Consider the following 22,677-nt stretch of genomic DNA (forward strand, 5'->3'; position numbering starts at 1 on the left):
TTTGTGCGACCAGAAGCAAACGTCGCTTTTGTAGTTTAGCTTTCCTGTTTAAAAAGTGATCCCAAAACGGAAGTACTGCGTTTTAAATTTCTACTTTTTCGAAAACGAGGCCGAAGGTGGCAGCAAAAATCTTAAATGTAATGAAGCTCAATAAGAATTTGACCTATTGGTTTTGGACTGCAGGCTGAGTAAAATTTCACAAGACAGCACAATTGTTCTTTAAAATATTTTTCTTGATTTATCTTTCATATTTTAGGTGTGGCATCAACTACCGAGTCATCAATCATATTGAGTGACAGTGAGGATATTTATATTTGTTTTACTATTTTGCAATTTACCGCCTTTATTTTACTTACATCAATTTTCAGTTCTGTATTTAGCCTTTTTTTCCCCTTCAGTAAATAGTAGTTAGAAAATTCAAGAAGACTGTGTGATCACAGGGAGGGTGCTTGATCATGTCCCCGGCCCTATGCATGCTTTTGGGGATTCCATAATTTGTTCAAGGGCACTTTGGCAGTGCTCTGAAGGTTACCTGACAACTCCTCCTGCTTGAACCGAGAACCCTCTGCTTCTCAGCCCAGCCTCCTAGACAATGACCTACAACCACTCTCATCTTCACTAAAATGTCATTGAAATCTAGTTTTGTCAAACTACAATAATCAACAGAAAACCATGTGTTAAAAACAGATGAGCATTTTATTCACCAATTTTCAAAGGCTCTAGAGATAGACAAGCACACAAACTCCGGTGAAAAGACATGGCATTGTTGATACTTACAATAAGCAAGCAAGAAAGAAATAACGATCTCTCAATAGCAGAAGGTCGGCATCTATTTTTTGTGGCTAATCGGATGATAAGTTATTCACATGCCATGCCTTTCCAGCACAATTTTCTCTCTCACAATCTGGAAACAGGCACCTCTTAAACTATATGCTGAGCTTATCCATTTGTGTTGAAACGCTAAACTGTTCGGAGGGAGAAACTTCAAAGATGATAGTCAAAATGTCGTCCCCTTATCTAGAACATGAACGGGCCAGCATCCACTTTAATGAATCCTTGGCCAAAAAATGTTGACAGGAGTGTTCCATCAACTTCAATGTTGAAGGAATCAGTCTATTGAGATGAAGAGGACACCTGCCACTGACGGAATATCGCAAAAACCCTTTCAGACTTGTCACAAAGTCCCTGAGGAGAAAAAGAGAAGGAAAATAATGTTTAAAACCAGTTATGTGACAGAAAAGGCATCTCCACCCATCACACTTACCTGTGGTGGTTCATCCTCTACAGAGTTAGAGTTCTTGATCGGTATGAGGAGATCTAGAACAGCCTTCCAGCCTTGCTGATGATATGATACAACTCCACTAAAACAGGAGACCGTTTCAGGATCCATATTCTCTTTTCCTATAGAGATCCAAGGACACCAGTCTCTGTGCTGATCAAGGGGGTTGAATTCCTTCTTGTCCAGAACTTCATCCTGAAATAAGTGAAGACCACTGATTTAAAAAGAAAACATTCCAAAAAATGAAAGCTACCATAAATTAATCATTGGTTCTAATGTTATGCCCTCGTGATGTATATATGAACACGATTTAATTCAAAATATATTTTCACAGCAAGTTTCACACCAAGGGTGAACTAGAATGATATATTTATGAGTCAATGAGGTTCTTACAGGACCACCAACTAATGAGAGGCAAAGCCGTTTCGGAAGAGGAGGCAAGGTGCCAGAGGAATCGGCCCCAGGGTTTTCCCCTTGTCCTCTGTTTCGAGCGATCCTTTTGCCCCTAGTCAAGGGACTTGACAACTCTTCACAGGGGATTGGTGTGTCTCCACTTCGAGCACGCAAAGCCACAAGAGAGGGAGTTCCATTACCCTGTAACACATACCATTGACTGACTAAGATCACCTGTTTCGTTATAAAATTGTTAAAGGCACACATGTAATCTAAGGTTTTATGGTTAATGCCTGCCTGGTTGGGATGCGTGGTGTCCTGGCTTCTCAGTTTCATGCGCCGTGGAGTTGTTGCAGGAGCAGATGATGTGGAAGCTGCTTCATCATCCTGGACCTCAGGTGTTGCTGAAGAAACAGGACCTGATGCAGGAGCCGATTCATCTCCATCTCCTGTCCCCTCCATCTGGTAAAAGTTCCACAAGCCAACCTTGCGCATACAGTATGAGCAGGTAAGGATGGGTAGATTCATAGTTTGCAGAGATGGGCTAAAAAAAAAGAAAAGAAAAAGTAATAACTTGGTTCAGATCTCTTCCTCAGATATGGTGCATTTCCATTTAATTTCATATTTCTTGTCACATCCACTATTAGCTTGCCCCACTACTACCTCCAACAAGAAGATTTAATTGTCTTATTTTGAAAAATTGAACTTTATTGATACCTCGCAGCCCAGCCACAAAGAGCAACAATGCAGGCAGCCACTTGGACAGTCAAAGGTTCGGTACATGAAGTCTCTCCCTTTTTTTTCTGTTCTTCATCAATCAGCTGCAGTAAAAGGCTTACGACATCTTCTGTAAGCGACTGCAAGAAAAAGGTTGTAGATAAGAGGAAAATATTTAACAAAGGCCCAAAACATTCAAAATATTTTTTAAAGGGACTTTTTAAGTATCCAAAATGGCAACCATTCTTCTACTGCCTCACCATAGACTTCAGCTGGTCTGACTTTAGTGCTGGCAGCTGCTGTCCCAGAAGACAGGTGCTCTTGAAACGCGCCAGAAAGGCTGTTAGAAGGACTGATGGTTCACTGGAAGGAATGAGCCAAAACCTCTCTGAAATAATACCAATATTCACAATGACTATCATATATTTAAAGATCAATGTAAATATATGCAAGCAGATTTTTTTACTCCTACCTGGGCAGGGTAAATCAGGCCAGGGGCAAAATTTTTCATGCTGTGTTTGAAGCTGCTTTGATATTTCTGCAATGCGGGACTCGTCTAAAACGTCAAAATCAAATTTATATTTTTTCGGGGCACTTGCTGTAATGACATAAAGAATTGTCTTTTTCATTGTTAGTGGCTCACATTTCTCAAAGTCTAAAGCTGGTGTAAGTGATGCACATAGGAAAGCCTGGCAACTGGAACACTTGAGCATATCACAGCCAACGTTGATCCAGCCATATCTGGCACACATTAGGGGAGAGAGGACGCGGGGTTTGGCAGCCCATTTTGCACAGTGCAATGCTAAGGAAAATATGCCTCAAAAATTAAACAAGTGATTCATCACCGCTCCTGTAATCCTGTAATGGAGAAGCCCGCAAAACCTTATATTCTATGCAAGGGTGTAAAAGGATATGGAATAGGATTCCACTCTTGAAAAGAAACCTTCTTTGTTTGTTGCTTCACAGGGTGCCTGAGTGTCACCTTTAACTTCCACAGCCGACGAATCAGTTTGAGCTCTGAAATCCACAAAAAGAATTTGTCTTCATTATTAGCTTATACTTTACATGAATTGTAAAGCCACATGCAGATGTATCGTTTCCACAACATTTAAACACGTAATTAACTGAAGGGGTTAATAAACTATTCAGTTAATTTGGATTTAAGAGAATGATTGATTTCCTAACACACACACACACACACACACACACACACACACACACACACACACACACACACACACACACACACACACAAAAACACCAAGCTCATTAACATGCAGCCACTCAATCAAAACTCCCAATCGTTCAGCAAATCTGAATATGTTTTTTTCCCCTTGTAACTAAAACCTTGTGAATATAGAACATAATATATTTGATTATTTCAAGAAGTACGGAATTTGCCTTAATTAATATAGCGAACCCATGGAGCTAAGCGGCTAACCACAGCAGCTATTCTTAACATTTCCACCGGCTCTTTTAAAAGGAGAAAAATGTACCTTTTACTGTCGACATCTGGTGATAAAATCCCATCATTCAGGAGATCTCGAACCTTTTCTGGCGATACCAAAGACGCCATATGTTGGTGTAAAGCTCCGAGGCTATCGTCAACGCTACCGCCAAGTGTTGCCATGATCAACAATGCTCCCCGGAAAACAAAGGAAAACCATTGGTTCCGCTTTAAGAAACGTTAACAGTTCCGTATTGACAAAATAGTTAATCAAATTAGAAAATGTAATATATGTTATTTATTTGGTTTAGAATTTTAGATACAATTTATGTCCCTCGGTTTTCGCCAGAAATTAACAATACAAATCAAGAACTGCGCTTGTCTTTAGTGAGTTGCCGGACGTAGCAATTATAATCCCATTAACTAATTAAAGACCATTCAGATTCCATTTAAATGTCTAAGTCATTTAAATAAGGCCTCAGCAGTGTCACAATCGGAACGACGTCTGTTGACACGCGGGGTCTCGCCCAGGGCGACGGACGTGACGTCATCACAACGAGCCTTCTGATTGATCAAAAGACTTGCGACAGTAGGGTAATGTTTGCGAATGGCTAGCAAGTGAAAGCGGTTATGAGTTATAATGGTCGATCAGCACTTAAGGAGATGTCCTGTATTTGAGGAAAGATCATTTGGGACTGGGCTGTATCGAAACGATGTCTGGTTGGGAGAGTGCTCGCAGTACAGACCAGCTAAATAAATTCAAGAAGCTGTCAGGCAGGCCACTGCATGGTGAGACGTTAGCAGGTCAGTCAACAGCCTTATCTAGACACATTTGCCAGCCATTGCATTCATAATAAGCATAATATGACCGATAGTCATGTAGTGTTTTGATAATGATCCATAATAAAAAGGTGACTTATTCAAACGACACAGCTACGCTAATGTTCGAGCTAGCATCCAAATTACTGTTATTGTTGCATATTTGATTTTAATAATAATGCAGGTGATAATTACAATTAATATATCTCACAGAGAACCATTCTGCCACAGTATGAATGCCTGTGTCTGAGCTGTAGAACTAATTTTAGATATATAGGAATCGGAATGTTTTGCTAACTTGCACTCACCTTAAAGAGGCGTTTGACTTGGAATCGGAAAACCTTGGGAGAAGAAATATTTCCTGAGGTGTCTGAATCACAGTATTGCTAGGGTTCGAGCTCAGCCAAGCAGGAAATATAAGTATCTCATCCTAGCATGAGTCAGCCCAGAATTTTGGTGGCGGTTGATTTTTCATAATGGTTTAGTAGATGTAGGTAAAAGTGGCTGGAAATATGTCAAGATTATAATTTGAATCAAGGCGGGTAGAATTTAGGAAGTAATTAATAACCTTGTGGCTTTTATGGTGTTTTAACTTGAATTTAGCAGCATTTAACCTGCATTATACCTCTACGTGTCTGTGTCTTCATGCTTTGCTAATGCCGTTTCTCTCACCCTCTAGATCATCGTACACCCCCTGCCCGCAGTGGGCATCGCTGTGTTGCTGATAACACTAACTTGTATGTGTTCGGAGGTTACAATCCTGATTACGATGAGTCAGGAGGCCCGGAGAATGAAGATTATCCACTGTTCAGGGAGCTTTGGCGGTACCACTTTGCCACGGGCTGCTGGCAGCAGATTCGGACAGATGGTTACATGCCCACAGAGCTGGCATCTATGTCAGGTAAAACATTTTTCCTTTTGTAGCTCTCTTCTTTAGTCATTGGTATGTTTGCTCACTGAGTTTATTCGGGGGGGGGGGGTTTAGCTGTTTTACATGGCAACAACCTCTTGGTGTTTGGAGGAACAGGGATCCCCTTTGGCGAAAATAATGGAAATGACGTCCATGTCTGTAACGTGAAGTACAAGCGTTGGTCGCTGCTCAATTGTCGAGGAAAGAAGCCCAACAGGATCTACGGACAGGTGGCCTGCTAAATCACCCTGTCCAGTAGTTAGTGGAATCAAATGAAAACATTAAACTCAAGTGTATCCATCCTTCTTCAGGCAATGGTTATCATAAATGGTTTCCTGTACGTATTCGGAGGGACAACAGGTTACATTTACAGCACTGACCTGCACAGGCTGGACCTGACTACCAGGGAGTGGATGCATCTAAAGCCCAACAACACCCCTGATGATCTTCCCGAAGAACGGTGAGCCTAAATGCGCCGGAGTGTGCAAGTAGCTAGTTTTCCCACTGACATGTTGGAAAACATCTGATGTGTGTTTTTAGGTACAGACATGAAATAGCACACGATGGACAACGGATTTACATTTTGGGAGGAGGAACTTCCTGGACTTCTTACCCTTTAGACAAGGTATTGTCACGTGTGACGCAAAAAAATAGGCACATTTTCAGTTGGCATAATTTAAACTCGTTTAACAGATCCACGCTTATAACCTGGAGACCAACTCGTGGGAGGAGATCACAACCAAACCTCATGACAAAATAGGTAAGTTCAACACATTAACAGCTGAGCCAATTCAAAGCCAGTCTTAACTATCTGCACTTTTTAGGTTTCCCTGCTCCCAGGAGGTGTCATAGTTGTGTACAAATACGAAACGGTGAGCAATTTTCCAAAACCCGCGCCTCCGATCCTTCCTTGGTCCCCTTGCACGTGTTTAACAGTGACTCAGCCTCTCTTCCTTCTCTTGTTGTAGATGTATTTATCTGTGGAGGCTACAATGGTGAATTGATATTAGCCGATCTGTGGAAGATCAACCTGCTAACGTTTCAGTGGAGTAAATTACCAGCAGTGATGCCAGAGCCGGCCTACTTCCACTGTGCTGCTGTCACCCCCGTCAGTGCCACACCACCTCCTGTTCAGAAGAATTGCCACACATATGCGATGCATTTTAAAACCTCTCTGTTTCCTTGCATCCCCAGGCCGGCTGCATGTACATCCATGGCGGTGTGGTGAACATCCACGAGAACAAAAGAACTGGCTCTCTCTTTAAGATCTGGCTCTCTGTGCCCAGCCTTTTGGAGCTGTGCTGGGAAAAACTCCTCCAGGATTTCCCTCACTTGTCCACACTCCCCACCATGCAGCTGCTCAACCTGGGCCTCACACAGGAACTTATTGAACGCTTGAAGTAAGCGCGCAGTTGGTCTGCAGATGATGGCAGACAGTCGGGGACGGGCTGGACTGTGATGATATGATGATGATGATGATGATGAGCACAGAATGCAGCCGATGGCAACACTTGTGCTGCCTAATGTAGCCCCGCCTTAAAACCAAAAACAATGGGATGCCTTTCCCCCCCCCCGCCAGTCATTTCCTGCAGATCCGGTGATGGGGAAAATAAACGTGGAATGTTTAATGGATTTTACCCAGGCATGCCACTTCTGTCCCTGATGCCTTTATGTCAAAGGAAATTCTCTCCTCACTCTCCCACAAACACAGCTGGAGTTATTTTGCTTTTTAACTCAACCTGTATTAATTTTAAATATCGTGCGGAAGGAAGAAAGTACACCTGTATATTTATTTTAAAAAAACAACAGCTCAAGCCTTGTTTTCTTTTCTCACCTGATATTGCCGTTTGCACACGTTGTCTAACGTTTGAGGTCTTTTGATCCTATAATCAGATTCTTTCAAGGGTACAGTGGTTTTTCCAAATGACAAACTGGTGTTCTTGCAAATTTTAGCCAATTTAATAAAAGTCTCAGATTTTTACTGCTCATACTCGTATTGGTTTTGTAAATTTTCCAGGTGGTTTTTAGGTCCTGTGTATTTTTCTCAGTTGAATCTCACCACTGTTTTAACCTGGCAGTACTTCTTTAGGGTCAAATGGAACATTTATTATGAGGGCCTTTCATTCAAATGACTTGAATCTTGGATTACTTAATCAGCTGAAACCTGCAGAAATACTGATGGTATTTCCATTAGTGTGTCAGGAAAGTTCATCTCATCCTTGACCTAACATATTGTAACAGTTGTTCGAAGACATATTCATCTGTATGCCAAACCATGCATCACTGAATTTGGTGCTCTTTGAAATTCGTTTAATATATTAGTGCACAAAATGCTGTTCCATCTAATCCAAGTACATAGTCTCCTGCATAAGTGTGATTAAACTGCAGTGCCTTTGAAAGTCTTGTCAGGTTGGAATTTGGAAAAATTAGGCAGAATGTTGGTTGTTCGATGGGCCACTATAATTTACACGTTACATGGACTCACCACCCGGGGGCAGCATTTAATCTTCAGAAGTTTTTTCCCCAGCAGAACTTTTCTTTAATTTAATGCCAAATTTTTAAGTTAAAGTGCGAATATGAGGGATGTGTTCTTGCATTTTAAGTTCTGGCTATCAAAGTACATTGCACATTCGTGTGTAAGCAACTCCTGGACAGTTTTTAAGTGTACAAAACAGCTTGTGTGACCTTTGTTTTGCAATACTGTGAATAAAAATTATGTTCTGTATATATCCCCCTCATATGACAAACAACCTCATCAATAGAAACCACTTTATTGTCCATTGTCTACTCACTATCTTCCAATGATATTTAATATTGTATTTTTATATTTTTAGCAAGTGAATAAGATCAAGCACAGGTTTAAAGATTTTCATCACAGAGAATATTTAAATTCAGATTTTATTTAATTAAGAACAAACAAATCATGATCCTCTTTAACTCAATTGTGTTTTTTGCATTACGTTGTTGAATTACCTATTTTTTAATTTATTTTTTCTTCATCATCCCCACAATCTCAGCAAGCAGGTGGAGATGGGGCAAAATAGTAAACGGCCAAAAGGATGAGGTAGACCACAACAAGAGCAGTGCCTGGTGGGAAAAATAGGCGATTTTCAAAAACATTAATTCACAACAAAGGTTTTAAAAGAAAAACGGCCTCTGGTTGTCTCTGGAACTCATACTTGCCCTGAAAATAGTCCGATTTCCCATCCATGAAGATGTAGTTGACTAGAATGACGCTGAAAATGCTCGCCCAAAGATGAATGTCACTGAAAATGAGCGTGAACCCGACATCCTGGGAGGGAGGAAAAGGATTTGGGCCGAGTCAGCATGTGCACTGCTGCAAAGCAAAAGCTAAAGACACGGTATGAAATAAAAGCCGAGCGCTTCTTACGTAGAAAGCATTGAAGAGAATGAGCAGTGGAATCTGTATCATGCAGACCTGCACAGCAATGCAGCTCCCCACCTCAAGGCTTGGACAAAACAAAAGGCATTGTCAGTTTGAAAATGCCTGAATTCTGCGGGATGCGTTCACAAACAAACCCCTTAACATCCTCCAATTTTTCTTTTACATGTGTGCATGATCCCCTCACCTCAGGCTGATGTTGTTCTGCAGCGCAAACTGGATCCCATTAACAATCTCAGGAAGCTCCGGCACCATGGCCAACAGCGTAACGCCGATGAAATACTGCAAAAGTAAGAAACCCTGAAGGTCGTCAGCTTATAACCTGCAACGTGCAGTCAGTTGAAAATGCAGCCCTGGTATTAAGACTCAATGTATAATTCCTACACGAGCAATTTTGCACACCTGGGAGATGGAATAATTCAGAAAGGGTTCGATGTTTTCGGTGCTCAGGTCGGCACAGCAGGCCATCAACACTGTGGCGGCGATCAGCACCGCGAGAGCCCTCCAGCGGGACCAGTGAACTACATGGTGACCTGAGAGAAAAGACACGACTTTTGAGCAGTTTGTGCATTTCCGATCAGTCTCACATTCCAAGTTCTGCTATTTTCACACTCGACATGCATCTACGCCTGTACCTCCCATATCGTGCATGCACAGCGAGGTTGTTTAAGCATGCAACAGTGAGGCATTGCAGCGGATCGTCATGCTGTTTCACCCAAAACGTGAACCCTGAACACGCACCTGTTGAAAGCCCCTGGCTGGTGGCAACAATGCCGGCATTAATACAAGAGTTGGCTGCGAGGGGATGGCCCGTGGTGCCCTCACCAGTGGGGTGGGCAGTGCTGGTGCCCGCCTGAGCATACTGACCGTGCGCGTGACCCGCATGGCCATCGCTGATGTGGATGTCGTAGATGTGCGAGTGGGTCTTCAGCGTGAAGACGAGGCCAATCAGGTATGCAGCAGGCAGCAGCACAGAAATAGTGTACACCAGCGGTCTGGTGAACGGATATAAAATGCATGTTTAGTGGAGAGAACTGCAGCCAAGCACATTCCACATCTATTTTTAGCCTTGGGACTTACTCAATTTGGGACAGAACCAAATGTGGGACAGTTTGACTCTGTTTAAAACAGAAGAAGGCAACATTTTTCATTAAGCGCAGTGGCACAGACACGAGACGTTTTCCTTCAGGTGGCCAAAATTGTAAATCCACAATGAAGACGGGTAAGGATAAGCTGCTCACGGTGTCATAGTGACAGTCTCTGCAGGTGAAGGGCACGGTGGCGTTGCCTGGGATGCCGGAGCAGCTGTCACACACCATGTCGCCGAACGTCTTTGAAAAAAGGGTTGGCGCAAACACACCTGTCATGTCACAGCGGCAAAAGGGAAAGATTAGCATAATTAGCAAGTTAGAGGGTGTTTTCAGAATATCAGTTTGCCTTTAATACGAAGTACCTCCTATTGATATGAAGAGCAGGGCCGAGCTCACGCCGGCAGAGCGGCTGTTGAACCGCTGCTCCTGATGTTTAATGCCGCCGATGATCATGCAGACTCCCTGCGGAAATGCGGCACGTAAATGACCTGCGGCGCTGCGTTAATTGCAAGGGCGCCGGCTCGTCCACTCACAGGTATGAAGAGGATGCAGCCGAGCAAAGTCCCGGTGAGCGCCGCTTTGACGACCTCTTCATAACACCTGGTGCCAGCGCGGTGTCCCCGCAACAACGCCGTGATGTAGAAGGTCATCTCCGTGATGGAGCCGAAGGTGGCGTTCACCACCGCTCCCACTGCAAAATTACTCTGTGCAGACAGGCTACACACAAGAGGAGAAATCTGCTGCACCCACGTGCAGTTTGGACTTATCCCCCCCCGGTCACATTCAAAATAAACATTACCTGGCTATACCCATGCCGATGAAATAGGACAGAGGAATGATGGAAGTGATGGCGATGGAAAATATAACCTCAGCACTGAAATATTTGTGCTCCTTGTCAGCGTATCCGATACACAGGCTGGTTATTACCAGCGGCAGGAGGTCTGAAGGGATCATAGACTTAAGGGAAAAGGGCTGAAACTAATGTTTTGGCCTATCGATGAAACATTTTCAAAGTTGATCCAAGACCACAGAAAGGAAAGGATACTGAGAGCAAAAATATTGATGCTATGAACCGTATATTTATAGTAATATACATTAACCGCTCGGTAACAGCAGAGCAGGACTCGGCTCTCACAGCGAATCTGGAAGAGAGGAGGTCAACTTTTCAGCTGCTTTTGGGGGATTTTGGTGCAAACAACCAGGGTCTTTTGAGTTGTACCTTTTCCAGTTTGCGCACATGGATGTCCTCCGGTGCCATGAGCAGGATGGTGTGGAGCATGCGAGCGTTCATCTTCGCCACAGGTATCGTGAAGACCAGCAGCCAGGAGAGGATGCATGCCAGGGAGTGGACCACAGCCACCACAGGGTAGCCCAGCAGGAGCCAGACGCAAGTACTGTAGCGACACTGGGGAGAAACAACAGACGTAAAAACTCGAAAAGCTTTCACGTTTCGGGAGTCGATGCTGACGTTCTCACCCAGTGATTTGAGGTTTTCCTGACTGGTGCCGCTGGTACTGGGATCTTAAAATTGATCGGTGACGATACCAAAAGCGGAGCAGAGTCCTTCTCCCCCTCAAGGTCTTTGCTGTAGTCACTGCGTGTCTCTTCAGGAATGACCTCGCACATCAACGGCTTCACAGTGGACCTCTTTACAACATCACTGGCCTAAAAACATAAATGCAGCAAAATGAAGTGGTGGATTATTGATAGAGCAATGTGTGTGTATATATGAAAATGGAGTAGCCATAATAAGAATTGTAAAGCATTACCTTTTCCACTGACTTCCCAAATGGCCAAATAAAATACAACGCCATCTTGAAGCAAAGGTTTCCTTAAAAAAAGACAAATACAGCAATTCATTTTCAAAACAGAGTTAAAATGTCAGTGCTTTATTAAAGATACATACCATAAGGGGAAGCACAGCTTGTAAGAAATATTATGGGACAGATGAGGAAATAGATGAAGGATATCCACCATCCGAACAAGAACACATAAAGTATGTTACCAAAGGTGATTACGGATCCTGTAAAACACATTAAAGTTCATTCAAAAATCCATTTGAAATTGAAAATGCAAGAAGACACTGAAATGACCTTCTTGGGGCTTCACGGTGCTGAGATCAGAGTAAAGTTCTTTGATAACGTCTGATCGGTCTTCAATGGGCTTTTCTGTCACGTTGCCCTTCCACTTCCTGAAGCCAAACTGGAAGAAAATTATATATATCTATATATATTTAAAGCTCAATTGGACTGATAGAGAGAGAGAGAGAGAGAGACGAAAAGGAATCTTGGCCCACCTTGTAGTTGTTGGCCTCTCTGTGGGCCTCCACCTCATTGTCGGCTCGGATTGTCGTGGCCTCGTGCCAACCTTCTTCTCCACATCGTGTCGAAGCAGACTGGACTGATGTTCCCTGTCCTCCTGCACAGAACCAACACTTTCAGAACAACTCCTAGAAGAACTCTTTGGTGTCCAACACAGAAACAAAACAGCTTTTTCCTCCATTTCCCAGTTAAAGAACTATGACTTGACTCAATTGGACTCCTTTCACTCACCTCTGTGGATGGTCAGGAAGCATTTGGGGGTGTAGTGGTAGTGATGGTAGCCAGAAACATCCGGGGAGGGGGTCTGCACAATGTTCATCTCTGGATGGTTGGGGCCAACACAGAGCCACTCGGGATGGGACTGTCTGCATCGATGGTGGAGTTCGGGCTCTTCGCTGTTCTCGAAATTGCCTAAGGGGGAAAAAAGGGCATTTTTTGATGTTACAAATGAAGATGAACCCACCTTCCAAGCACAGGAACTGTGTGTAACTAACAAAAACCTCCTGAGAGTCATACATGGCGTCCCTTCTGATGACATGGAGCCAAGGACCAAGACTGACCACATTAGTCATGCATTGCAACCAGCTTTGCCATGCTGGTTGATTTAAGGCTCAACTGATTGAACACTGAATGCAAATAAATTGAAAATAAATTAATTAAATGTCATTGTATTATGACTTTGATGAGAGGGTAAGACAGAAATATTTACTCCATGTTAGGCCATAATTAGGACGACAAAATGTGCTTCTTGTAGCTTCTTACTTTAAACAATTACTTATTACATTATTTTGAGTACATTCTCTTAATCCCACTCACACAAACTTTAAATTAACCCGGAACATTTGACCGACAGAGCAAGCATGAAACAGATTGGTTAAAACAGGTTGGCCTCACCGGTGGGATCAGCCGTCGACCTTCTCTGCAGGTTCTCCACATCACCTGGCATCAACGAAGGCTTCGTATGGGACATTTTGAATGTCAAATCCTCAGATGTCGCTGCTGTTTGACATGTGGTTTCCCTTGCGGCTCTTCAAGTTTCCCAGGCTGCAAATCCAAAGAGGGGCGGAGGGACGCCGTGTTTAAGCCAACCGCCAAACGCAACGAGCGGCGCATGTCATTTTGGTGCACAGTTTATCTAATATTTACGGCATTCCCACTATTGAAGGAAAAGCTTTACCATTGGTATTACTAGCCCGGCTAGCTCTACCCGGCGAGCGAAAAGCTGTATAAGCCCGGCCAGTCATATGCGCCATTCAATCTTTCGACAGCCAGTCACGACGCCGATCCAATCTTTCGCCAGCCAGTCGCGTCGCCGATCCAATCTTTCGACAGCCAGTCATATGCGCCATTCAATCTTTCAACAGCCAATCATATGCGCTTTTCAATCTTTCAACAGCCAATCATATGCGCCATTCAATCTTTCAACAGCCAATCATATGCGCGATTCAATCTTTCGACGTCCCGCCTTAAATTAAACTGCGGTCTCAATCTTTGGAAAAGTCAATCGATCCTCGAGTTGATTTATTATTTAAAAATCTGCCTGCTGTTTATTCCGGACATCTCCGTGGATTTTGACAAGGTACGTGCGCAAATTGCGGTCTGTTATTCGTTACGTTTTTTTTTTTCATTTCACATAAAATATCACCGTAAATGCTTAATGCAATATGTCCAAGTCATGTCAGGCATTTGTACCGCTAATGTAACTTGATCATCGGGAGTTTTGCAATAAAGTTTGTGCAGTTGCTGCCGTAGCTTTAGCTGGTTGTATTTTTTTTTCTGCCGATGAAATTGCTTGTTTTCTTTGGCAGTTGTACGCTGGACTGCGTCGTTTCTGATTACTTGTTATGTTATAACATTATCTTATGTTATGACAGACCAAAGAAATGGCATGACCTTTACACTCAGGTGAAACGACCAACCTAAAACGACTTACATTAATCATTTCAGATAGCAGACTACATTTTTCCCTCAGGTATAGACAGAAAGGATATAATCTATCTAGATTTATAACTATTAGCAGGATAAAAATCCCTCGGAAGAACTTAACACGGTGAACTGTTGCATTCAGCAGGGTGTTTATTAGTCAGCTATTATGTTATGTGAAACAAGAGTAAGATTTTTTTTGTTGTTACAGATAGAAAAGTGCCCTCTGCAGCTGAGTTATGTTATGTTATAACATGACAGAAAATGTCTACCAAAAAAACCTCCAGCCGTGCCTCCTCCACCTCCAGCTGGGCCTCCTCTTCAGTCATCTACAGTTTTGCTTCAGCCCCAGCTTCCTTCTTCCATGTCCTCTTCACAACAGGATGTAAGTGATAAATAAATAAATTCTCAGTCGATCTATAGATCACCTTCCACCTTCCCCAACTATTCTATCCTGCCTGCTCCCCGGTGAATCCTGTCTGCTGTCTATTCCTGATAATAAAGCTGTGTTCCGTCGAACTCTGGTGTCACATTTGGGTTCTCGTCGGGTCCCTGACATCTGTCTGTCTGCAAGAATTTAAGTAGTGACAAGGAAATTGTGATGCCACAGAAGCTAAATATCAGTTTTTATTTTCCAGGCTGGAGACAACCGCAGCATTCCTGGAACGGACCGTGTAGATGAACTGGCTGAATACTTGGTGGAGCTACGAGAGCAGACAGGATTGACCCTGAAAAATCAACAAGTTAGCACCATTCTGGGTTTGTGGCAGAGTCTTGACAAATTTGACAAAGACAGGATTGTGTATGCTGCAAGACATCAGGACCGGTTGCTAACTGGACGCTTCAGGTCTCCTAAAAAGAAGGCTGTGCTCACTCCTGGGGTAGGAAGCACAAAACGGTGTGTTCTTGGCTCAAGTGCTTCACCAGCTCAGTGGCCAAACTGCTGTCGCCTGATAGAGACCATCTTCGTGAGGCTGTGCAACATTCACACGAGCCCCAAAGAAAGAGGACAACACAGCGATCTCGATGGTCTCTAATTTTACAGGATTACAAAAAGATCCGGCAGCTGGTTCTGTGCAATGGGACACTAATGCAGCAGACAACCCTTCAACGTGCAGTGAACCAGACCACCCTCATGCAGTGGTATAACCAACGGTTGAAGGGTCAGGAGGCGTCTGTTCTTTTGCAAGGTGTGCAACGGCCAGCTGACCCATTGCCCTGTGCAAAAACAAAACCCATCTCTCTGCCACAGTACCAACGCCAGCCCCCAGTTACCAGCTGCACACCTACAACATGCCAGCAAATACAGCTGGACAGGCAAAACCTAGGTTACGGCAAATTGATCCTGCAGTTGCCTCCAGTGGACCATCAGCCACCCTCTTCAGTACAAAGGAAAAATATACTGTCCAAAGACTGAGGCTCTCACCAAGGAACAGTGGCTGAAGCAGATGAGACAGTAATGCAATATTGTTACTTTTAATATGCTTATCCCTGTGGGCTGTTCTGCCCTTTGAGTTCCACTGCAAGTTTTACATCTTATTTCATAGTTGTATCAAGGTTTCATTGGGGTTTGATTTGTTTCTTTGACAATTTCAGCTTTATAAATGCTTAAATGTGAATGTCATTTTGTTCACAATTGTACATACATATTCTCTTTGTTATAAATTAAAAGTTTTACAAAAATAATTCTATCATTTTTGGGTCCGGGTGGGATTCGAACTTCTGTCTTTCCTTCTCTTCTTCCCCCTTTTTTCCCCTTTTTTCCCCTTCTTCCCCATCTTATACAGACTACTGTTCCCCAGCTTTGGCGCAGTCGGTAGAGCATGAGACTCTTAATCTCAGGGTCGTGGGTTCGAGCCCCACGTTGGGCGCTGCTACTTTTTTTTTTTTTCTCTTGATATGTATGTACCGTATTTTATCCTCGTTCCAATGTATATTGTGCAAGACCATTAAATCAAATGATTATTTACCCAAGTACAGCCGTAAAACTGTGGCTCGATTCATTTTATTAACCGCAAAATACAGAAAGACACAGACGTGTGACAGTGACAATAATCTCTTTTACACAGTTGGCAGAATGAACAGAAATAGAATTTTAACAGAATAACTACATTATATCTCTATTTGTTAAATTAAAAACAATCGTCTGCAAAATCTGCTTCAGAAAACAAAATCCATGCTACCGGTAACTGTACTATTGAAGTGATAGCATTGTGTTAACTGGCATAAATATCTCACACACAGATATTGACAGTAAGAAAAACGGCTGTCATATATATATATATATGACTATGCACACACTGACAGGACTCCAACACGACAAAGTAAACTATCAAATGTGAAATTTTGACGACAGTAAAGGTACAGTGACAAGCAAAGCAAGTGACACTTCCCTTTTTATTAACAACTGTGTGTGTGTGTGTGTGTGTGTGTGTGTGTGTGTGCGCGCGTGTGTGTGTGTGTGTGTGTGTGTGTGTGTGTGTGTGTGTGTGTGAAATGCAAAAAAAAACCTGAAAATAGAAGTATTCTATAGAAATTGAGTGGGAAAAAATAATTTGTAAGCACAGTTCAGGCACAGTGACTATGTACAACATTTAAACTCTGGAAATACTGCTTTAAAAATCATTTTCTAAGAATAACAGAAAAATACACATTTTTCTAAACCAAAGAAAAATGGAAAACAAAAAGAAGGCATTTTTATTTAATAACAGTATTTAGTTCTAAGCTATGTGTTATGCAGCAAATTATTTGGCAATATCAGTATTCAAAGCACAAGGGGAACAATGATTAGTAGTTTATATTAACTGCATACATAAGTTGATTAAAGCTAAATATTTGTGGGGAAAGAGGTGAAAAAACATACAAATAGAACAAAAGATGTGGCCTTAACAGCATGTGTAAGTAGTCTAATCCATTATGCTTCTGTGGCAGGCTGACAGTGTGAATTGGGGTTTTTTGACCTCCTATTGTACAAATAATTAACAGAGAAAGAAGGAATATTATATAATGTGCCTCAGTTGTTGAAAAATGACATTTAAAAACTCATAAATCCTTTTCAAGCCATATAAAGAGTAGCTGCCACCACTTATTGTCATGAAGTTGCCATTAAAACAGTATCAAACACCTTTTAAAATATAAAAAAATATCTTTCTTTCTTTTACCTATTTACAAACCATTGTTTCAGAAATCCCTTTGTGTGTTTTTTGAAAGACTGATCAGCTCAGATCCAGCCTCCTCTCCAGGTCCTGGGAGTTCGGTGTAGCTTGGTAAGGGTTTTTGAAAGTATCCGTTACTTTTTTGCCACTTGCACTCGCTCTACCACAAAGCGATTAATCGAGGATGCACATTTAAAAGTCCGAATCGGCGTCCATGAGCTCTGCTTCCATTAAATTGGTCCTGGAGTGAATGGGTCCCTTGCAGGTCCTCCTGGCAGGAGGCATCCGGGCCACATGGGTCGTCCTATTGGAGGACCCTCTGGGCTGCCAGGTGGAGGCTGAGGAAAGGCAGCATGGACCGAGACCCAGATCTTCTGGGGGATCATTGAGGTTAAGATGGTCAGACAGCAGAGTGCGGCTACAGCGGTTCCAGTTACTCTTGTATTGCATGTCTGGAAAGCTTTCCTCACAGGACATGGGGTGGGAGGGCGGAAAATCCGGACAGGACCCGGGCAGGACTTCCTGTTCAAGCCTCTGTTGCCGCCGCAGGTTTGCAACCAGAGCCGGATGGTTCGGAAGCTTGGGCAGGCGCGGAGCTGCGCAGCGACCAAATTCGCGCTGGTGACATGCCTGATGGTCCACGGGCTCCTCCAGTGGACGCACCTCCTTCTTCCTCTTCTTCTTCTTCTTTTTCCTTTTTATCATTTCTGGTGATATCTCGGCCTCCACCATCCATAGCCTGTTCCTCTCATCCGGGGGGGGCACTGCGCAAAGAAATGGAGGTAATCGACAGCAGCCTTTAAAGCAGGAAAAAGCCGATAAAGGAGAGTAGACAGTTCTGACCTGGCGTGCCTGTAGGAGTAACAGAGATGTCCTCAGGTAGGATGGCACCTCGCCTGGCCACCATCTTAGTCACATGGCGTGCCCAAGCGGATGACATGTCATTGGACGGTTCATTTATTTCAAAATTGATTCCAGCTGTTGAAAAAAAAACAGGAACCGCAATGTTCACTGTTGCCATGGCGCATCCGCAGCAAAGGATAAGAGAATCCTTCACCTTCTCATTCACCTCAAGGTAAACCCGCAGAAACATCTGTGAACGTTCCTCTCGACTCCAGTTACTCACCCACTGGTCCATCGTGAGACATGGTGTGCATGCTGAAGGACATTTCCTTCTCCGGGTCCTTGTGAAGCTCTTTCCTCATGGCAAACGCCTTGGCAATCATCTTGCTCTTTTTGATCCTCTTGGGCTCATTGTCGCTTCGACCAATAATTCTGATGGAGGAGCACAAAGAGAGGGTTAGAAGAAAAGGAAATAAAACATTTCAGTGATTGTAAAACCTCCAAAACAATGACAAAAATACAGTACATGTGTTGTTGACTTACTTGAACCAGGTTCGTTTCCAGATCAGGATGGTGGCTTTGGTCCAGACCCAAGTGCTCATCGCGATTCCGGTTCCAAACATGGAAAACAGGTTGATTTTCTCCACCATGAGGCTGGGCCGGTTCTTGATTATGCATTGGGGGATTGGCTTGTTGGTCTGAGAGGCGATCGTCACGTTAGCTTCGCACCTGATGATCAACATCTCAAGGTCAATAATCTTCTTTCATATTTCACATTTGAGGTTTGAAAAGGGTTCAGGAAACAACACAATGGAGGACTGGAAGAACCCAAGGACGTACAGAACATATTCTCTAAAGCTCCGCTCCCATTCAGCCTGGTTGAAGAAGTCGTAGAAGTGGCAGCCGAATGTGATGAAAACAAAGCCAAAAGCCAGAAATCCAAATATACCTATTGAGAAGAAACAGGAAAGCCTTTGTTGGCTCACAAACGACAACTATGAGATACTGTGGCTACAAATGATCTATTCTCAAATGGTGAAAAAAGCATTTAATTTAATCCTATTACAATTTCTTCTGTGAAAAGTCTACATGTACTGTGTGACATTTAATGTACAAAACAGAAGCCAATCAAGTAATTCATATTTCTTTCTGTAAAACTGCATAATCAAATAGTCTTTTCACATAGTAAACAGGAGGGAGGACAAACCGAGCCTGAGCATCGTCTCGTTGATTTTGCTGGCCGCCTTCTCGCTCAGAAGTCCCGGATGGTTACTCTTGATGGAAAACAGCGTCATGACGCCTGAAAAAAAAAACGAGGAAATGGACCAGATCAGTTCGCCGGCAGACATTTTGCTCAGAACTTCATCGTGGTTAAAGTTTACATGCTCACCCCTAATGAGAAAATAGCCGCCAACAACCAGCACCACTCCGATGGGAGCCAGCACGAATCCGGCGCGGTATCTGTAGTTTTTGTAACCCACAAAGCAGATCCCACTCACAGAGTCTCCGTCCACCTGCGGAGTACAGTACACACCTGATCTAACAGCAGAACTGTGTTCTCTACCTTCGCCGTCGGTGGTTTTGACTTTACCTCGGCGATCGCCAAGATGGCCACGGTGAGGACAAAAGGGATGGACCAGGTGACCAGGTGGAAGTAGGACGTTCTGCCCGACAGCGGCTGTTGGGTGGTGCCCAGAGCTTTGAACGAGGTGTGCCAGGCGTAGGTCAGCATGACGAACCAGGTGACCCCGGACATCATGGAGTAGTACACAATGATGAAAATGGTGACGCACGACAGGGTCTCGGAAGAGCTGTGGAAAGGTTTTATTTAGATCGTTGGAGTTTTTTTTCCATTTTCTACCTACACCAACGATTTTTTTTTTAAAATGACCCGATACATACGAAGGCTCTCCCAGCCGCATTGTGTTGTCGCTCTTGCACACGATCTCTTTGCGAGCCCCATCCAGAAACTGAGCCAGCCACCCAATACTGCCCACAAAGAAGCAGGCGTTGATGTAGAAGAGGATGACAGCCGGGTAGCGGTTGGAATTCTTCCAGTCGGCAAGAAACGTCATCTGAGCGCACAGAGAACGGGTGAACCGGCTGATCGGAATGAAGTAGAATCGTGGGTAATGTGGTTCTGTCTCACCAGGGTGAAGAACGTGCAGAGGAGGGTGATGGTGCCGAAGTAGGCGATGTAAGCGTGCATGTCGTCGTGCTCCTCCTCAGTGAACAGAGGGTTGTCACACTGGATACCGCAGCCCTCCACGTCTTTGTACCAGCTGGACTGGATGTCGGTTTTCACCAGAGGAGCTTCACACTGGCCTGAGGTGTTGAATTTTAGCTTCTGCACCTCGTTCTAGGCGTGCAGGGGAGGAGATTCTGTCACCTATTTGGGCCACCGTGCAGACCAAAGGTTGTTTGAGACAAAACTTACCGAACAGCCGACAGGAAAATGGTCACATTTGAGGAAGTTTGGCCACCCTCGCTCCTGTTCCACAATGCTACACGGCCTACGCGTCGCCAAACACAAGCTCTGGCTGGGCAGCTCGACTCGACCGTTCTCACATTTGGGCATGTAGACAGCGCACAGCAGCGGCTGGATGACCGACCAACACCGAGGAGCGTTCCTCAAACCTAAACCAGAGAAACAGCAGGATTTAGCAGCATCTTGTGGTGAGAATAGAAATTACAGGAAAAGAGAACCCATCAAAACAGATCCTCTTCATGAAAAGAATCTATGGTAGCTAGTTGGGAATAAAGCAAAGTTGTTTTTTTTGGGAATATATATTTAGAATGTGGCCCCATTTGGAAACACTTTATATGATTATTCTTTATTGAATTACAGGATATTTAATGGCATCAAAAGTTTAAAACATCGGCACAATTCCCTTTCTGGGAGGTATCTGCTTTTTTCCTGCTTAAACTCTGGTTAAATTCATTCTGTATCATATAAATAGCGCAGAAGATCAATCTGAAGGGAACCACATGCATCTTGCAGCAATTAGGAAAAAGGCACACAACCACAGGCTATAATCTGCAGGTCTGTGACACTTGTGATGGAGTGTCCTGGGCCTGACAGCCCATTAGTGGCTACTTATCACCGGGAAGGTCCTATTGCAGGAAATCCTCAGACATATTATTAGGGACACTTTCCTATTGTTTGCTGGATAACACCTATCAGCGACTCCCTTTGTGACCCTTAATGACTATTAAGGCTTCATTTCCTGTTGAATATTTGGCCCTGTCCCCAACAAAAGGTTATTTATACAAGAAAAGGCTGGTGTATATTAAATATTATTATATGTAGTACAGCAGCTACAACACAGTGCAGTTTAAACTATTGGTGAGATATACTTAATCTTACACTACAGTTTCCAGATTATAATGTAGGTTTCCTTTTAAATCAATCAACAAGACAGTCAACATATCAAAATATTCTTCGAGGATGTATCCAGACGTACCAGACCACATGGTCAACTTCTCCATCGCTTCCTCTTGAGTGCTGGAGTCCTCGGCCAGGATCATGGATGTATGTGTGTACGGTAAAGGTGATCCCAGACAGGTGTTGTATTTAAGGACCTCACAGGTCGTTGTTTTCTTGCATTTATCCTCAAACATTGTCCCGTTCGGGAACAACACTGCCCCGGTCCCCGAGGGCCAGGCAGCGCAGACGCACAGCATCGCGTAAAATCCAACAATGGGTCTCCGATCCGTGGAAGACATTTTGAGGCACGGATTTAATGGCACAAAACCGAGATTACTTCAAATTTCCTGCTTTAGTCGTGTCGTTCTCCGGGGAAATGACACGTTTTCTTCATTAGATCTCGTTTCCAAACACAACATGGCGAGAAAAAAGTCCGGGCCGCATCAAAGTTTTTACGCAGACCACAACTCCTTTTCTGCACTTTTCGACCGATCTCCGCTGGATTCCCTGGAATTCCTTCATTCTCCGAGCTCCAACGGCTCCCAAAACGTGCGTTCGTCTCAACAGAAAGCGACGCAAAGTCAGAAACAAGACAAAAGGACCAATTTAGCGTTTTTTTACCCAGAGTAAGAAAAAGCCCTCAGACCGAAAAAGTTGGGAGATTCGCCTCCCCCAACTTCCAAAAAAAAAAAAAAAGAAACTGCCATGAAAAAGTCTGTAATAGGATCTGGAGCTCAAACGCACCACCCTCTTTTCCCCAAGCCCCCCCTTTATTTGGCTGCGGGAAACAAAAAGATCAATTCTCCTCCATCCCTCTGAGGGACCCAACAACTGATTTCCCTCAGCCTTAAGTGTCCACGGAAAGCTTTACGAGCATGTGTTGTGTGCCCGAGTTGCAGCTCAGTGTCTGGACTGTTCCTTTTTTTGTTGGTCTCTGGTATGCACATGG

The 22,677-nt window shown here is 43.6% G+C and overlaps 4 protein-coding genes and 1 non-coding gene across 7 annotated transcripts; 2 read left to right on the plus strand and 3 right to left on the minus strand.

Moving 5' to 3' along the window:
• Positions 1-676: 676 nt before the first annotated feature.
• zc3hc1 (zinc finger, C3HC-type containing 1) lies at positions 677-4,339 on the minus strand. The gene is made up of 10 exons (XM_003972874.3): positions 3,886-4,339; positions 3,304-3,406; positions 3,033-3,183; positions 2,862-2,945; positions 2,650-2,777; positions 2,390-2,529; positions 1,970-2,216; positions 1,673-1,873; positions 1,265-1,474; positions 677-1,185 (listed from the first exon to the last, which is right to left on the minus strand). The coding sequence occupies exons 1-10, from the start codon at positions 4,017-4,019 to the stop codon at positions 1,114-1,116; spliced, it is 1,470 nt and encodes a 489-aa protein (XP_003972923.1). The 5' UTR covers positions 4,020-4,339; the 3' UTR covers positions 677-1,113.
• A 49-nt stretch (positions 4,340-4,388) lies between these two features.
• klhdc10 (kelch domain containing 10) lies at positions 4,389-8,290 on the plus strand. 2 transcript variants are annotated; one of them, XM_011613389.2, is made up of 9 exons: positions 4,389-4,625; positions 5,335-5,556; positions 5,641-5,795; positions 5,877-6,025; positions 6,106-6,190; positions 6,259-6,325; positions 6,390-6,437; positions 6,534-6,673; positions 6,760-8,290. In XM_011613389.2, the coding sequence occupies exons 1-9, from the start codon at positions 4,550-4,552 to the stop codon at positions 6,967-6,969; spliced, it is 1,152 nt and encodes a 383-aa protein (XP_011611691.1). In that variant the 5' UTR covers positions 4,389-4,549; the 3' UTR covers positions 6,970-8,290. The 2 variants fall into 2 exon arrangements, with proteins under 2 accessions (XP_011611691.1, XP_003972924.1); XM_003972875.3 differs by having other exon boundaries at positions 4,393-4,640.
• Positions 8,291-8,429: 139 nt separating this feature from the next.
• On the minus strand, positions 8,430-13,790 carry cax1 (cation/H+ exchanger protein 1). 2 transcript variants are annotated; one of them, XM_029851612.1, is made up of 20 exons: positions 13,275-13,790; positions 12,612-12,791; positions 12,356-12,477; positions 12,153-12,261; positions 11,966-12,082; positions 11,829-11,890; positions 11,536-11,724; positions 11,279-11,464; positions 11,105-11,201; positions 10,859-11,000; positions 10,593-10,776; positions 10,422-10,521; positions 10,210-10,328; positions 10,049-10,086; positions 9,710-9,963; positions 9,371-9,501; positions 9,156-9,250; positions 8,957-9,035; positions 8,749-8,857; positions 8,430-8,652 (listed from the first exon to the last, which is right to left on the minus strand). In XM_029851612.1, exons 1-20 carry the CDS (start codon positions 13,348-13,350, stop codon positions 8,579-8,581), a joined length of 2,463 nt encoding a protein of 820 aa, XP_029707472.1. In that variant the 5' UTR covers positions 13,351-13,790; the 3' UTR covers positions 8,430-8,578. The 2 variants fall into 2 exon arrangements, with proteins under 2 accessions (XP_029707472.1, XP_011611690.1); XM_011613388.2 differs by having other exon boundaries at positions 9,836-9,963; positions 13,275-13,788.
• Positions 13,791-16,100: 2,310 nt separating this feature from the next.
• trnak-cuu (transfer RNA lysine (anticodon CUU)) lies at positions 16,101-16,173 on the plus strand. The gene has a single exon. It is a non-coding gene; the product is annotated as a tRNA-Lys (tRNA).
• A 95-nt stretch (positions 16,174-16,268) lies between these two features.
• Positions 16,269-22,672, minus strand: smo (smoothened, frizzled class receptor). The gene is made up of 12 exons (XM_011613387.2): positions 21,766-22,672; positions 20,739-20,938; positions 20,451-20,660; positions 20,204-20,376; positions 19,893-20,112; positions 19,692-19,815; positions 19,509-19,601; positions 19,142-19,250; positions 18,845-19,030; positions 18,585-18,733; positions 18,302-18,436; positions 16,269-18,222 (listed from the first exon to the last, which is right to left on the minus strand). The coding sequence occupies exons 1-12, from the start codon at positions 22,025-22,027 to the stop codon at positions 17,651-17,653; spliced, it is 2,433 nt and encodes an 810-aa protein (XP_011611689.1). The 5' UTR covers positions 22,028-22,672; the 3' UTR covers positions 16,269-17,650.
• Between the last annotated feature and the right edge of the window lie 5 nt (positions 22,673-22,677).

The sequence above is a fragment of the Takifugu rubripes genome, chromosome 18 (genome assembly GCF_901000725.2).
Source record: "Takifugu rubripes chromosome 18, fTakRub1.2, whole genome shotgun sequence".
Lineage (NCBI taxonomy): Eukaryota > Metazoa > Chordata > Actinopteri > Tetraodontiformes > Tetraodontidae > Takifugu > Takifugu rubripes.

Bases quoted from the DNA above. Each gene is read 5' to 3' on its own strand.
- zc3hc1 (XM_003972874.3), bottom strand. From the start codon at position 4,019: ATGGCAACACTTGGCGGTAGCGTTGACGATAGCCTCGGAGCTTTACAC. The intron at 2,946-3,032 runs GTGAGCCACTAA...TTGACGTTTTAG, and splicing joins AGCTTTAGACTTTGAGAAAT to ACGAGTCCCGCATTGCAGAA. The intron at 2,530-2,649 runs GTGAGGCAGTAG...TTTTTCTTGCAG, and splicing joins CAGACCAGCTGAAGTCTATG to TCGCTTACAGAAGATGTCGT.
- cax1 (XM_029851612.1), bottom strand. From the start codon at position 13,350: ATGTCCCATACGAAGCCTTCGTTGATGCCAGGTGATGTGGAGAACCTG. The intron at 10,087-10,209 runs GTGAGCAGCTTA...TGTTTTAAACAG, and splicing joins GAGACTGTCACTATGACACC to AGTCAAACTGTCCCACATTT. The intron at 9,964-10,048 runs GTAAGTCCCAAG...TCCGTTCACCAG, and splicing joins TTGGTTCTGTCCCAAATTGA to ACCGCTGGTGTACACTATTT.
- smo (XM_011613387.2), bottom strand. From the start codon at position 22,027: ATGTCTTCCACGGATCGGAGACCCATTGTTGGATTTTACGCGATGCTG. The intron at 18,734-18,844 runs GTAAGTCAACAA...CTCCTCCATCAG, and splicing joins TGGAAACGAACCTGGTTCAA to AATTATTGGTCGAAGCGACA. The intron at 18,437-18,584 runs GTGAGTAACTGG...TTTTTTCAACAG, and splicing joins GTCTCACGATGGACCAGTGG to CTGGAATCAATTTTGAAATA.
- klhdc10 (XM_003972875.3), top strand. From the start codon at position 4,550: ATGTCTGGTTGGGAGAGTGCTCGCAGTACAGACCAGCTAAATAAATTC. The intron at 4,641-5,334 runs GTCAGTCAACAG...CTCACCCTCTAG, and splicing joins GCATGGTGAGACGTTAGCAG to ATCATCGTACACCCCCTGCC. The intron at 5,796-5,876 runs GTGGCCTGCTAA...ATCCTTCTTCAG, and splicing joins CCAACAGGATCTACGGACAG to GCAATGGTTATCATAAATGG.